Genomic DNA, 16,762 nt, shown 5'->3' on the forward strand with positions numbered 1-16,762 from the left:
GCCAATGCCACATCACTCCACCCCTTTAACCCCTCTTCTCTCATTCTCTCTCCCTCTCTCTATCCTCACCCAATCGATCCCTCTATCTCTGACTAAATATGTACATATTGATTCTCCATCGGTCCCCTGCTCTCTGCTTCCATCCCTCTTTCTTTCTTTCCTTCTCTCTAAAATCTATCAGATTTCATCTCCCCCCCTCAGACCACCCCTACGTGTCTCTCTTTTCCTCCTCATCTGTCATTTCATTGCCCTTCTTTCACTCCTTCCTGTTCTCCATGCCATCTCTTTTCCCCCCACCTCTGCATGTTTTTTTCTTCCTTTCTTTCTTTTTTTTTTGTCTCTGTCTCACTCACTCTCTGCATATTAATTGGTGCATTTGAGCTGCGGCGTACAAGACAATCAAAGCGTTGGGGGCGGGTGATGATATGACTGTATCAGACACTATACACAATACACAAACACACACGCTCACTTGCTTACTGCCGAGACACAGACACACACACACACACACACACATGAGCTGACAGTCAGATGTGTTTGTGAGTTAATATCAAGACCCCCATCTCCAAAATCATCTTCACCGCACAAACTCCAGAAAACACGGCCTCCGATCCAGACGAAAACACCTGCAGGCATCCAATGGAAGAAATTATAATGAATCTCACATACAAAGGTGTGTGTGTGTGTGTGTGTGTGTATGGGCAAGTTTTTGTGACATATGAGGACACAAATGTGTATGACATGGGTATTACAAGGAGAGGGTGAAATATGAGGACATTGGCCATGTCCCCACTTTTCAAAAGGCTTATAAATCATACAGGATGAGGTTTTTTTAGGAAGTAAAAATGCAGAATGTTTCCTGTGATGGGTAGGTTTAGGGGCAGTGTAGGGGATAGAAAATATGGTTGGTACGGTATAAAAACCATTACGCCTATGGAATGTCCCCATATGTCACAAAAACAAATGTGTGTGTGTGTGTGTTTCTTTTCTGAGAACAGGCCTAAAACAAAACTAAAAGCAGACCATTATTTATGTTTGTTTATCGCAGGTCAAAAAAGGGCAAACAGCAGACATTGACATTTAATAATATAGAGCGTATAGAGAAATGTATTAGCCTATTACTGATGTCATTTCTTGCTTAACAGAAAGTACTCTGTATGCATTAGTGTACCTATTTATTTATGTATGTATGTATTTATTTATTTATTTATTTCAAAAGGAAAATGGTGGTGAATATGCAAAGGTCTTCTGTTATAGGCCAAATAAAAGAAATAGCCTAACGGCAGTTATTTATTTATTTGTTTGTTTATCTCAGGTCAATAAAGGGGAAATTGATGTAAATCAGCATTGCCACACACACACACACACACACACAGGCCATGTATTGTTATACGTTAACAGTCAGTAGAACTGGGATAGATGGTGACCCGCGCGCGCGCACTTGCGCGGCTCCCACGTGGAGCGCGAGTTTCTCCTCCAGCGCGCGACACAATCACAACTGTCCTGCAACACAACTACAGAAGCACTTTCTGATGGGCAACGATTTGAGGATCTTTCCTCATACTTCTAAAAGACGTTTGCGCGTAAAGCTGAGCCCCGGGAGCAGACGCGAGAAACTTATGTGATTTGTAAGCGCGCGGCGTGTCAGTCTATCCCACAAATCTATAGATCGTTTTAAAATGGTGCCTGCGAGATTATAATTACATTTGCAACCTACAGCCTCCGCCTCTCTCTCATTCACTCACTCACGACTGCACAATAAATGGATCTTTGAGAAGAGAGAGAGGGAGAGAGAGAGACGTGTGAGGAAAGAGGGAGGAGGAGAAGATAGAAAGGGCAGAAGGGAGGGGGGTATCGGCGTATGCTTGTATACAACTACCCCCGATTTCCATTTTTTTCCCTAACTCGTAATGTATTTAATTCAAGTGAAACGTAATCATGACGTGTGTTGTCATTAATCTCCTCGCCGCCTCTCCCGTAAGTACATTCAGCCTTACTTTCATCACAAAATATCTGATTCATTTCAAATAATTGACCTAATCTGATCTTTTTGAACGATTTGAATGATACACATTGGTCGCGGCTGTGAATGTGTGTGTTTGTATACAGTTTTAGACGTATAGAGAGCGAATGTTGTCGCCTTCATAAACAACAAATATCCGACGACGACTTTTTTGGGGGGCTGATCCGGGTAATGAAAAGCCATTGATACGGAATAGTCGTCGCGTTTACATCTCGCGTTTCTTCCACATACATACGGCAGGACATATTGATTGGCGTGTCGGGTGCCTCTGTTAGGGCACATCATACGTGTTCTCGCACATACACACTTCCTCACTTTTGTCTCGTGCCGTGTATGTTGCCGGTGTTGTGTGAGAGTGTGTGTGTGTGTGTGTGCGTGTGCGTGCGTGCGCGCGCGTCCTGAAAGAGATGACTCGGGCATGAAAATGCAACTTTCGTTTTTAAGGCCCTTGAATATTTTCAAAGCATCTCTCAATTGAGGGAAAAGTGCCCTGAACTAAAATATAGATGTTGAACTTTTCTCATTGGGAAAAGCAGCTGTTCATTTTTTTCCGCTAAGTAGCCTACTGCATTAAGTAGACTCCTTAACTTTTGTGTGCTGCTTTAAGCTTTAGTTAGTTCTGCTCCGGTTTTCACGTCAAAAAGCGCGTGTTTGAACTAAAGTCGAGTAGGATTCATAACTCGATACAGATCCAGATCGGTGGGAAGCTCGAGCTGGGAGAAACTGTTTTTGTACATATCGTAGTTTACGCTTTCTAACTTTGAGGCAGACCTTTACGTGCATGTTAATACAAAAGCTCGTAGGGGATGCATGTCCTAACGTTACCCCGCAGATGCGCGCTCGTAATTGCTATCTAAACTGTAGCGCAAAACCTGCAGCTGCAGCCGAAGAAGGTGCTCGTTTTACTAACGGCCCTAAAAACGTAAAGTTTCACATGTCACTCGATCGTGTTTTGTCACGATAGCGGCGAGATTGGCAGCGGATTTCAAGACGAAACCCCATGATGGCACTTTTCAGCTGCACCCTGATCGCTTGTCCTTTCCCCTCCCTTTATCTTTTGTTGAAAGAAAATCAGGAAGAAAATGGAGCGCACAACATCACGTCCTAAAAAGCTACATTTCTGCGTCTGTTTGGGGAAAACGATGCTGTTGCTTCTGTAAATCGCGATTTTATGCTCAGGATTAATCATGCGCGAATGTCAGTGTTTGTGAGAGGACGCGTCGTGAGCGCATTTGTTTGTGAGCATTTATTTATTTCATTAATGTGGCTTTTTAATTGAGATGGCCGCGAGAGAGAAGGAAGGCGACTGAAAATGGATGCGCGTTACTGACGCACATCACGCGAGGAAATTCCTCTCCACGGACGGGTCATCTGATGTCCTGCAAATACATCCCGCAAAGAAACTTTATATAGCTAAATGAAAAGGCGAACATTTCAAAGGCACCATTCTTTTAAATTATTTCACTCTGTCACAGATTTGGGGCACAGGCAAAAAGGCTATTATAATCTCTGCCCCTGTACGTGCTCGCATGAGGGGTGACGGAATGAGACCAGCCCCCCTGAACTGACGTGACAGTTGACGGATAAGAGGGCAGAGCAGCACAGAGATGTGGCTGGACAGGGGTGGGTGGAAGCTCAGGGCCCTGTAAACAACTTTTACAACCAGATCTGCTCCAGCTCATCTTGATGACCTGCCCGGACAGCAGATCTGGACGAGCTGTTGCAGTGACTTTGATAATAGATATGTTAATCAACAGATTTTTGGCTTGGCAAATGGCGTCCCAATGCACAAATTTGACATAATTGATAGCATCCGTACTTTTTAACATGCAGACATTGATTTACTACTCAAGCTGTCATGTTCAAGAAGAATTGAAAACATGCTTGCACATTGGGGAGCTAATTTTACCTGGTCTCTCCATTAAAAGTGCTTTCATCATATAACAAAATGTAGGTAGGTTGATGTACTCATATTACACTGTCAGAGACAAAAAAAAGAGTCAAATTGTACCTTTAAGAGCTTGTCACTGGGCCAGTAGGACAACTTTATCAACCCCTAAAAGGTGTGCTTTATTTTATTAGTAATACACTACTCTTAAGGTAGCCTATTTAATGTACCAGGGCCGTAACCAGCATATGCACTGAGTAGGACAAGTGCCCCTGAATAATAGAAATGGCCAAATTGCCAAATCCCCCCCCCCCTCCACCCCCCATATTTGATATTGCTTTGCTCTACTCCATTTCACACCAGCTGTTTTTTGCTGGGATGACAAGAGTAAAATGTCCACATTCTTAAGTTGGTCTTCCTCAGTGGTCTAACAGTGACTGTCAGAATGAGTGAGGTGGCCAATCAAATGAAAAAAGGCAGGGCTTACTGCGAATTCCAACATGACACTTTAGTTAAACTGCATCATAAGACGTAAGTAGCAACACTTTTGATATTTGACAACTGTTTTAAGATACAAATGTTCAGCGACCAACTATAATACCAAGTGATTCCAGCTACCTGTCATTTGTAAGGAAATTTCACCATATTGAATTGAAAAATTGGCATTATTTATATAGCCTAAATCATAACTGAATTTGACATGACATGAAATGTTTTGCATTTTTACATATTAGGCAGAAAATAAGAGTGAATGTGTGGATATTTTATATATATATATATATATATATATATATATATATATATATATATATATATATATATATATATATATATATATATATATATATATATATAATTTCATAACTACAATATAACTTTTACCATTTTTGTTTCTTGTTAATTTCATTTTTATTTTTATTTTCTGAGAGTGTAAATAGAATTTTGACATCATTAAAGACTTAATTTTTAAGCTACCACATGAAGCATACTTTTAAGTAAAATATATTTTACATTCCACAGTGTACATTGATTAATACGCTTTCAGATGGGCTCGTTCTGTTCATACATATATAGACCAGCAATGTCTGTGCTATTTGAGTTCCTCTCTGGGCTCAAATGCCTGGAGGTAGACTTTCTACCTCAGCACACTGCCTTTGTGCACTTGTTGCACACAGCGAACACCTGACAGCTCATTTCACTGGGGGAGGTCAGAGTTGAGCTGTTCATTCTAAAACAAAAGCAAACTATTCTGATTGAAAATGATTAAATCTTTAGATCACCCAAAGGATGCTTACACCTGAGATTATACTGCTCATGTCTGTACCAACCGATTTACACCTGTCATTATCGTCCATCTCAGGTGATCCGATTGATTACATGATCACATGCATCAGGCCCTTATTGTTCAGGAAAAAAAAATCTAAAAGAAATTGCCACAGTTATTCCCAATAGGCTACATTTTAGTTTTAATAAAAAAAAAAAAAAAAAAAAATTCTGCCAATGCATTGTAGATTCACTAAGCAGAGACATTTCTGAATTCTGAATTATCTGTGTCCTTGCCTAGATGATGCCATGACTATGTCATTCTGGGAATCTAATGCAAATATTTGTGTTTATATATATATATATATATATATATATATATATATATATATATATATATATATATATATATATATATATATATATATATATATATGAATCACTGCATTAGTGTTTATACTGCCAGTGTAATGTGGTCACATACATTCAAACTATTTGAATGTGGTTGCAGTGATCAGATCAAAAGATCATTTTGGACATGCTTATATTTATTGGATCACCAGAGATTTCTGTTCATAGCAGCTATAACAACACTAATCTTACTACTTGCTGAAGTTCATTAACAAGAATTCAACAAGTGCTTTTTGTACTGTAAACTTGAACTTGAAGGTGTTTGGTGAAGCCCTCAGATTTGACAGTAGGGAATAGTTGATTTGTTTTCTGAGGCACCTTACTGTAGAGTAATTTCAAGGCTGATATCCTTGTTTCAGAGCCTAGAAATCTAGAGGCACCCTAGTGGCAGCAAATCGAATCTGCCGCGAGTATTGTCTAGCAACTCTCAATACAGTTCTGAGCTGTCAAAAAATCCAAACTCTGGTCGGGCCAATCGCATCGTGTAAAGAGTGGGTGGGCGGGGCTTAACATAATGACTGCAGAGTTGCGCTTGCGTGCTACTAGTAAACACAGAAACTGGCGAACAGCGATCTTTAGAATCGACTTTGGCCGCGACTCTGGAAGACTTGGAGTTAAGCTTTTCTCTGAGAAAAGAACAAAGAACGGCACTGAAGTCATTCTTAAAAAGGGAAGATGTGTTCTGAGTTTTGCCTGACCGGATACGGTGAAAGTTTAATCTGTCAACGAGCTCCGCTTCATGTTGCTCTGGTTGGTTGTAGCGCTATCCTATTGCATGCAGAGGGAGTTTGAAAGACAACCGTTTATCCCCCCTCTCAGATTGAGCCCTGTCTATGGTGAGTTTCCAGACCAAACATCTCGATGTGTGTCTGGCTTGTCAGGCTACTTGTTTCATGCTCTGATAAAGTGGTAATGGGCAGGGGGTTAATGTTTTGAACTTGCTTATCCTCTCTTCAGCATCTTTGAACTGAGCCTTCAAGCTCTCTACAAGCTTCTCGGAGAGAAACAAAATATAATAAAACAAAAAGAACAGGTGAAGGTTGTGGATGACTTAGTGGAATGTTGGAAGTTGAAGGGAAAGAGAATTTTGAGTCACTTGAAGGAAAACGACGCTGTGTGGATTGACCGCAGCGCTGAGAAAGATAAGGTTCAGGCCAAGGTTAGAAACAGGAAATGAATTTTGTCTGTAGGGATTTGTTGTATGACTGCAGCAATCCAGAATCATATACACACTGACCTTAGAAATCCCACTCAAAGATACAAGAAAGGTAAAGTGCAGTTCATGCCTCAAAGTTTGCGCACACACACACACACACACACACACAAAGCTCTCTCTCTCTTTCTCTCTCTCTCTCTCTCTCTCTCTCTGTCTCTCTCTCTCTCTCTCTCTCTCTCTCTCTCTCTCTCTCTCTCTCTCTCTCTCTCTCTCTCTCTCTCTCTCTCTCTCTCTCTCTCTCTCTGGTCACATATCAAAGAACAGGCTGCGATATAGCCATTCATGTTATATTTTCAAGGCCACAAGTCTAAAGTCTTTCAGTGGTATGAATGATCTCTTCTTAGCCTTTAGATGCATTACATGGCTACACTGTTGGAGGCTCTGTGTGTCCTCACACCAAAGGCAGGAGACGTTATTTCAGGTGCTCAAGGCTACGAAATACAAACCACAGCGAGAAAAATATCTGTTTTATCAAAGATGACTCAAGTGCTTGTTCAGGCATATAGAGGTTTTATAAAAGGTTTTTCAGATTGTGTTATGTAAACGTGTTATCGTTCTTGGAAATGCAACTGTATTTTAAGTACCGGTACTTATGTAGCAAACGTTCAGTAAAACCAATTAGTGATACTTAGATAATGAAAGAATCTGTTGACCTCAATCAAAATCTTACAGAAAAACAGGTTGTTTTTTTCAACATCAGTCATTTTTACAGGATGTATTTGTTACTTCCAACGTTTGACTTGATTACAAGAGTGCAAGAATTAGCAAAAGTCAAGTAAAAATAACATACAATAGCAGTTACATTGCAGGCAGATATTGTACATTAATATGGTCTATTCCTCTTCTAGTTTTTTTGTTTATATGCTATTCATTCCATTACATACAAATCAGATAGTTATATAGCCTATATTTGACTGCATGTGCCCTGTGAAGAAACAAAATGCGTGTGCATTTGTGTGTGCTTGTACAGGGAGTGTAGCATGTGGCCATTCAGACAAAGGTGTTTAGCATGCATGAATCATCTAGTGACTAGGTGCCATATTGAGTGTGTGTATGTGTGTGTGTGTGTGCATGCATTATTTGCACATGCTGCTTTATCGCTCTCCTGCCTTCTTCTCTCCCCTCCCCCCTCTGTCTAGCACCTTATCACTCTCTCCATCTATCCAAATTTAGAGAAGCTTTATTGGCGTGGCAGGGTTGGTCAGACACGAACGTGTCTGTCAAGGCGGAACAGTGAATTGCCATGACGATATTCATATGATAATAATGCCAGCAGACCAAACAGACCGCAGTTGCAGAGCAGAACACTCTGTCCCCTTTCTCAACAGATTTACTCATCAAATATGCTCATTCAAAACGTATTTGTGTACTTAATTTATGTTTTTTCTTGACTAACACATCCCCCCTCCCTCCATTCTTCTCTTTCTTGCCTGTCTGTCTCTCTCCTCTCTTTTCTCTTCTCCATGTTGGCAGGCCCCAATCTACCAGCTGATATCAGCATTCCCTGGCACAGTGCCAACTGGCACCGCCGCAGAGAGACGGAAAGGGAGAAAGAGAGAGAGAGAGAGAGAATGATAGAAAGAAAGAAAGAAAATCATGGATGAACAGTGGGAGGAGGGAATGAGGGTGAAAAGAGGAAAAAAAGTGCAAGGGGTGGAATCACAATTTATGGAAGTGAAAATATAGAAGAAAGGAAAAAGAAGCACAGTAATTGTGAGATGAAAGAAAGAAAGAAAGAAAGAAAGAAAGAAAGAAAGAAAGAAAGAAAGAAAGAAAGAAAGAAAGAAAGAAAGAAAGAAAGAAAGAAAGGGGGGCAGTATGATTGATATAGTGTGATATCCTTGTGAGTCACGGCTGAGCTAAAATGTCAACTGGCTCTGTTAGCCACAGTTTCATCCAAGTCTTGTGTCACAGATACACATGCTTTCACACGCTCACACAGACACACACTAATACACAAACAAACACTTGATTGTGTACATAAATCCAAACTCAGACACAGACATACAGTTCAGTCTGTTCACAGAGGTAAATACTGGAAAAAACACACACCCACATGAACAACACATATCCAGGCATACAGACGCCCTCACAGATGTTTAGCAGATTGTCTTGCTGTAATCATCAATGAAATTCATTTTCTCTTATTTATGAAAGAAGCAGGTGTTTTATTTATTTATTTATTTTTTTAAATTGTGTCTGGGCCTATCCACTCCAGACTTATGCAATACATGAATGTGTGCATTTATACGATTGTTTACTGTGATCAATGCAGTGTGTGTGTGTGTGTGTGTGTGTGTGTGTGTGTGTGTGTGTGTGTGTGTGTGTGTGTGTGTGTGTGTGTGTGTGTGTGTGTGTGTGTGTGTGTGTGTGTGTCAGAGAGAGAGAGAGAGAGAGAGAGAGAGAGAGAGGGAGAGAGAGAGAAGTATAGGGAGTGAAGAGGTTGAGAGTGGTTGATTCTATGTGTCTGTATTTTAAGGTGTGTGTATGTATTTTTTGTTTTGATTGAAGCAGCTACTCTAAGAGTATGTGCAGGAAGGGTGTGTGGGGAAGTCCAAACATCTCGCGCCCATCCTGTTTGGGACAGTCCATGTCCCGCTCTGCCCTTAGACCCATAAACAGAAACAAATGTGTGTTAACTCATTTTTTTATTCTGTGTTGTACTCGATAGGGGACTGTTGGAGGTGGTCAGGCGAATTGCCACCATCAAAAAACACCATCTTTAATTCAAGGACGTGAAGCATGGCATAGACATATAAATAGTAAGTGATCTATCTATCTATCTATCTATCTATCTATCTATCTATCTATCTATCTATCTATCTATCTATCTATCTATCTATCTATCTATCTATCTATCTATCTATCTATCTATCTATCTATCTATCTATCTATCTATCTATCTATCTATCTATCTATCTATCTGTCTGTCTGTCTGTCTGTCTGTCTAATCACTACTGTCCATTGTTTCTTACTCAGAGTATGGATTCCCCACCAGAGTGTATGCTGGCTCTTTCCTGTGAGCCCCCACTGTCTCCTCCCTCCATGCCATCCCTGGACCACAGTCCCCAATTTCTACCCCAGAGTCCTCAATCTACACCTTCTAGCCCTCAAACTGAACTCTATACCCCAGTCTCACCCTGCACCCTTCCTGAAGCCAGCTTCCAAGATGAGGAGGATGAGGTGTTGTCAACACCCCCGTCACCCACCCCAGCTGTGGCGCTGTTTCCTGGTGAATTGGAACTTGGCAGTCCCTCATCAGAGAGCAGCCCCCCAGCCACACCATTAGCACCTTTCCCTGGTTTTGGAGCTCTGGAGCAAGCAATCTCCTCTGGTCAAAGTACCACCTACAACGATGAGTTGGATCTTCAGCTTTTCAACAATGAGGGCATGGCTGTCCCCGGAGGGACCAGCTCTGGGCCTGGCCTAAGGTTCCCCTGCCATGTGTGTGGAAAGAGGTTCCGCTTCCAGAGTATTCTGTCTCTGCATGCTCGAGCACATAGTTTGGACAGGGATCGTCGGGCTTCAGCTCCCTATCAAACTACACGTGTCAAACTGCAGCAGAATCATGTGAGCGACAGTGTAATCCAGAATCCATTATCTGGGTCATTACAAAAAAGTATGAATGAAGACATGGTCCCAGAGGAACCTCTTCAAACTGCTAGCAGCCCTCAGTTCCTCTTTGAAGGAACCACAGCCCTGACTCCACCTTTAACAGAGGAAGCACCAATCTCAACCTCCTTCTCTCCACTTGGCCAGGCCCACTTGGAAGACAATGCCCCTTCCACAGCTGCTCCTGCCTTCCGGTGTCATGCTTGTAAGGGTAAGTTCCGAACAGCTTCAGAGCTGGCACGTCACGTGCGGATCCTCCACAACCCCTACAAATGTACAATGTGTCCCTTCTCAGCCAGCCAGGAGGAAAGACTGGCTGCCCATCTGCAGGAGAGTCACCCACCTGAACAGCCTGCTGCTGAAACAGTTTTCCCTTCTCACCCTATAACAGCACCACCAGAAACTCCTCCTCCACAAATGTCTGTTGTTCCAGCTTTCCGATGTGAGACATGTGGGCAGCGTTTTACACAGTCCTGGTTTTTAAAGGGGCACATGCGGAAGCACAAGGACTCATTGGATCACAAGTGCCAGGTGTGTGGCCGTGGCTTCAAGGAGCCCTGGTTTCTCAAGAACCATATGAAGGTGCATCTAAACAAACTGGGCCTCAAAGCTGGATTGGGAAATCTGGGTCCATCTGGAACCGATCAATCCAAAGGTCCTGCAAGCACACAAGTGCTGGGGGCTCTTTATTCTAACTTGCTCCTTGCTCGCAGTATGGCTGGTGGTGGTGGTCCAGGAAATCGCACAGAGAGGTCAGATGCCAGTGCAGGCTCAAGTAAATCCTCTATATTGGGCTATCTGGGATTACCCAAAGACAACAGCAATGGAAGTTGCATGGAGCGCCTCCAGGCAGTGGCACAGGTTGCAGAAATGGGTAACGGAGGAGGAGGGCGGGGAAGTGAGTCAGCAGACGGAGCAGACCAGGCAGCCATGTGGCAGCTGGTTGCTCGCAGTCTAATGGCAGCACAGCACAACCAACAACAACAGCAGCAGAGATCACATTCACACCATCAGTTTCCTTCCTCACGAGGCACAGTCGCTGGGGAAGCCAAGCAAATGAGGGCCTACCTGGGTGGGTTGGGTTCTAGAGAGGAACTGGAGGGATCTAGCGCGCCGTGGGAGTGTCCAGATTGTGGCAAGATGTTTAGAAGCCTTCAGCAGGTGGTTGCTCACGCCCGTGTCCATGTCCAGAAACCACAGAAGGGTCAAAGTGCCCGAGGGGGCATGTCCAGGGAAGAGGACATTATAAACAGAGTCAGTGGATCTCAAGCAACAGGCGGAGTAGAAGGAGGGCAAAGAACAAGTGACAATGAAGTTAAGCAAGAGAGAAAGCAACTCCCATCCGGAGTCGGGTCAGCTGGGAGCTTCCATTCTGTCATATCACATCTTTCTGGTAAGGATCAACCAGAATAATCAAAAACAACTGACTTTATTATGACAATATTTTGTATGTGTTACAGTCATGCATTGGCTATGACACTGCAGGACATTGACTGAATAAAATTTTAAAAAAAGGTTTCACTGTTACTAATTTTGGAACAATTCTTCCCCTGTTTTAGGCAGCATTGTTCTCTGAAACGGTTTAGACTAAAATTATAATTCAAAGCATTTGCTTTTATTCATTGTACGTTATCTTATCCCAAGGTCAGAATGGTTTGAGGGGATCATCCTCTTCCACTTCATCTCCAAGGGAGCGTGTTCGGGGAACAGGGATGAAGGATTGCCCCTACTGTGGTAAAGCCTTCCGGTCTTCCCATCACCTTAAAGTGCACCTTCGTGTACATACAGGTAAGGCCAACATGTTTACTAGATCTGTGATTACCAACCCATGGCATGCATACCGCAGAGCGTTACTTAAGCATGTTCCAGGGGGCTTTGGAAAGATTTATATTTTGCTAAACCTATAAAAACAAAAAATATGTTTTAAATTATTAGATTAGATCTACAGTACATGATCTATGCAGTAATCCTACTGTATAAAAATGATAATCAAAAGCTATATAATCATAAGACTTAATGTAACACTTGAGACTTGTAACTTTACTGATTTAGCTTGATTGAAACCATTTGCTGTCTATTAGGTTCTTCCACAAAATGTCCTCTACCCCCAAAAAAAGAAGAAAAAAAAGAAAGAAAAATGTGGTGTTCACACGGTTGATGAGAGATGGAATGTCCTAATTTAACAGTAATGCATTGGGGACTACACCTGATTTCACATATGATGATATGCGCTGCCATCTATCTGTTACTGTGTGTAACTGCATATTGTTGTTTCACAGGCATTTTTTACCTAACCACTAGAGCTTCCCTAATCAAGCACTGATATCCTTAGCTACATTTTTGTTATTGAAACTACATTTTCGTTTTCAGTCTACTTAACAAGAATAATGTATTCCTTGTTTTAGGCGAGAGACCATACAAATGCCCCCACTGTGATTATGCTGGCACCCAATCTGGCTCCCTCAAGTATCATCTTCAACGTCATCATCGTGAGCAGAGGAACGCTATGGCAACCTCTCCAAACTCCCCATCACCTAGCCTCCCCTCTCTGACTGGATCTCCTCGTGAAGGTGCAAAAAAGCGCAGACTCCCCTCCACATCCCAGTCTTCTTTTGGGAGGGTGCCGGGAGAGGCTGCTTCTTCAAGGCACAGTCAGTCATGGGGTGCAGGCTCATCAGAGCAAAAGGAGGCCTCTTCTGCATCCATACATCAGAGAGAGGGAGACCTGGAGAGTCACTATCGCAGTCTGTCAGGGATGATGGGTACACTCTTCCCTGGTGGTCTAGAAACAAATTGGATTGGGGAGGTACCACCTCCGAAAATGCCAAAAGTATCTAGACGGAAACCCCTAACTACAAGCCGCATGTTGTCAGTAAATGGCTATCAGGGCGGGACGACATCCCAGGAAGGAGGCTTCGAACCGCTGGACCTCTCCCGCCGCCCTTTGCAAGATGAAGGGGGAGTAAATAGTTCTGGAGGTGAATCATCAGGTGGCTCTAAAGGAGGTAATGATATCCTTAATCAATGTGTGTTCTGTCCCTTCCGAACCTCTTCTGTTGAGCTGATGGCCATGCATCTTCAGGTTAATCACACCAGCAAGTCTCGTCGCAAGAGGGGCATCCCTGTCAGTTCCACCAATCATTCTCCAAGACTAACTTTGTCAGGGCCAGACCGTGATCCACTGGCTTTATGGAAGTTCCTTGGTGTAGATGATGGAGTAACATCTCCTGAGGACTGGGTTTCATCCAAGTCAAGAGCTGAGAACGGAGTCAGCCCAGATAACAGGGAAACAGAGGACAGCTTTAAGCTGACCCATGGACCTGCGGGAATCTTTGATGCCACAGAGAAGAAACGTAAAATGAGAGAGGACATGGATGAGGAAGACGAGGAGGTCGATGAGGAGGAGAACGAGCTGGAAGCAAATGGCAGCTTTGTAAATGTACCCCAGAATCAGAGCAGAAGGGCTCAGTCTGTTTCATCAGACCTCATGGCTGAGGATCTACCCAAGGAGGAGGAAAGTGTCTTGGGGAAATAACATCAAAAGAGAGCCCTGGAGAAAAGATAGGGGCAGGAGAGAAATATTTGGGAAATAGTTGTCCAGGGTCCCTCGTATCTTTCAAACCAAGGGCAGACCAGTCGCTATGCTAACATACTTTACAGTATGTAATCTGTTAACAGATAACCCGCAAAAGTATTTAAATCAAGCATTCCTCTTAATATATCCTCCTTGCCCCCCACCTTGGTTAGTGATCAATTACCTCTACACAACACACAGAGATATCCAGTATTGTATGCTAGTCTAAGCCTGCCTGTCTCGGGGCCTTCTTGAACACTGTTCTCTTGTTCCTGTCTTCTTGTCAGTGAACGCAATTGCCAAGTTGCATTTAATTTACAATTTCCTTGCTCCTGTGAATCTTGCTCTCATCTCAACAAAGACTTGGAATGTCTATCTGGGGAGCCGAAAAAGCAAAAAAGAAACACTGTTCTTAATCACTACAATATACAGTATTAATGCTGAGAGAGAAGCGCACCGAATACTGAATGGACATCCTACTTCCACATGAACTTAATCTGTCAGCACGTCTTTAGTAAACCAAAGGAGTGAGCACACTTCTTACCATGCACCTGCCAGACTCTGAACAGAATGCTGTGATAACTGAATGGTACTTGAGAATCACCTCTAACAGAACAGGACAGAGTAAAGATTATATTACCAGATATCCACACTGCCAGTCTGCTCCGACGGGTCTTCTTCAGATATTATATGAAACAGAGATTCTGCCTCTTCTATATGCTATTTCTCTCAGTGCCTGTTGATGTAAAAGGTTTTTAGCAGATTCAGCAACACAGGAATATAGTTACAGTGAATATATACAGTATATATGCGTAGTTGTGCTAGAGCATAGAGTTCTGTGACAATATGGTGGCAGTTTGTGTGACTATGTCTGCTGTGAATGAAACCATGAATGAACCCAGAGCACCACATGTGGGAACAGCTGGCCGTTTGACAAGGCCCCTATGGAAGTGTTTACATTACATATACCACCAGGATTTCTGGGTGGAATCCGGACCACCGCTACTATGGAAATGTTAAATTTCAGGGTTTGAAACGAATCACAATCTAGTAAATGGAGACTCAGCAATATATCCTTAATATTCCTGTTATGTCTCCGATTCTCAAACCATCCGGGAGAGGGTGGAAAGTGGGTCTCTACTAAAACATTCAGTATGGCGAGTTTTTTTTAGCCGTGAGTAGACTTTTTTTTTTTTAATGATCAAAAATGAAAGAAAAAAAAAACACTAACAAATTCAAACATCCCAGTAGAACATATGTAGCTTTTGTAAAGATAAGAGATCAAAGGAGGAAAAAAAAAGTTGTTTTCCTTTTAAGAAGTGTTAATGGACATGGATATGGAGAATAGTAATAAGTATTATAATAATTATGAAAGAAGACTGCTTCAGAATGTCTTTAGAGCACTGTGCAAAGTCCCCCCCCCCCAACTTGCTTTTGTTTTGCCTTTAAATGCAGATCAAACCTTTGTTTCCCCTAAACCACTTTTGTTTTCATAATGCTGCAGATTCAATTCATGTCCCCTTAAACAATGTGTTTATGTATTCATCAATCAAAAAAAAAATCAATAGTTCGGAAACACAATCAATGTTAAAGCTTGCCTGATGATCTTGAAACTTCAGAGATTGATAATATATTTATAAGTTGATGCTGAGATCATGTCCAAGACATGTCCCAGTATCAGCATTGTCAGTCTGACTGATCTGCTTGCCAAATTTGTTTTCATGTAATCGTGTTGCATTTTTGATGTGGAATTGGCACATCATACAAACGATAATCTACTTTCCTCATTCAACTCTGTGAAGTCATTTCCATCAGGTCATCTCATTGTTATCGTTAGACACTAAGTAGGAGGTACTTTTGTCCAGTGATTGACAGAGGCTGGCCTTAAAAAGTCATTATCATGTCCTTGTTTTGTGTGTAGATTATCTTATGTGTTCGGTAGCCCCCGATGTGGTGTTCCTTTGAGATAACAGTCAAGCCACTGTGCCTTCTGTCCTGAGCACTTCCTCAAGTATTTTGTAAGCTCACCAAAAGCACTTAGCCCCTACTGTTTCACTTTGTATTCTTTGGTAAACTGTGTTCTGTACTTCTCCGAATCTGATCCTCTGTTTTGTTGAGATGTCAGATGTGGGGGTCATTTCCATTTCATAATAATAAGTGTCATTCTGTCATTCATGTGTGTTGTTGCATATTCTGCTTTTCCTCCCTTCCCATTAGCGTATGCACCACTGAAAGCTTACGCACTATCTAGCTCCGAGGCCTTTTAAGAAGTTACTTTAATTTCTATGATGTTGCTTTGATGCCGATGAGATGAAATCAAGCTCTTCTGCTCATAATTATTATTATTGTCATTGTTCTTTTTGTTTTATGGAAGAAAACACTAAGCAAACAAACAAAAAACATGAACAAAATGTGTCTCTTGAATGTTGTACAGATAGAAATAGAGATGTTGTGTTTCTAACGAGAGATCAAACCGCCAAACCTGCTCTCCATCGCTCCCTGTGCAGCCAGCGATGATATGGCTCTTTTAGGATGGCCTAACTGTGTACAGGGATCAGGGCAATAGTTTTGTTTTGTGTGTTTGTGTATGTGTGACCATGTGCATTGATGTCTTAAAAGTTAACATTTTGTGAAGATATACTGACACTGTGAAATAAGCATAAAAGTATTCCCAAACAGTGACGTGCTGCTCAAAAATTCACTAAGTTCAACATGCACTTTTTTTTGTTGTTCCACCAGAAGTGTGTGAATTCATAAATATTATCCAGTCAAATA

At 42.1% G+C, this 16,762-nt stretch overlaps 1 protein-coding gene across 2 annotated transcripts; it reads left to right on the forward strand.

Moving 5' to 3' along the window:
* Positions 1-1,733: 1,733 nt before the first annotated feature.
* znf219 (zinc finger protein 219) lies at positions 1,734-14,176 on the forward strand. 2 transcript variants are annotated; one of them, XM_067428997.1, is made up of 5 exons: positions 1,734-1,977; positions 9,473-9,563; positions 9,781-11,806; positions 12,058-12,201; positions 12,819-14,176. In XM_067428997.1, exons 3-5 carry the CDS (start codon positions 9,784-9,786, stop codon positions 13,946-13,948), a joined length of 3,297 nt encoding a protein of 1,098 aa, XP_067285098.1. In that variant the 5' UTR covers positions 1,734-1,977; positions 9,473-9,563; positions 9,781-9,783; the 3' UTR covers positions 13,949-14,176. The 2 variants fall into 2 exon arrangements, with proteins under 2 accessions (XP_067285098.1, XP_067285105.1); XM_067429004.1 differs by lacking the exon at positions 1,734-1,977 and adding an exon at positions 2,508-3,646.
* Positions 14,177-16,762: the final 2,586 nt, after the last annotated feature.

Source organism: Pseudorasbora parva, chromosome 1, assembly GCF_024679245.1.
Source record: "Pseudorasbora parva isolate DD20220531a chromosome 1, ASM2467924v1, whole genome shotgun sequence".
NCBI lineage: Eukaryota > Metazoa > Chordata > Actinopteri > Cypriniformes > Gobionidae > Pseudorasbora > Pseudorasbora parva.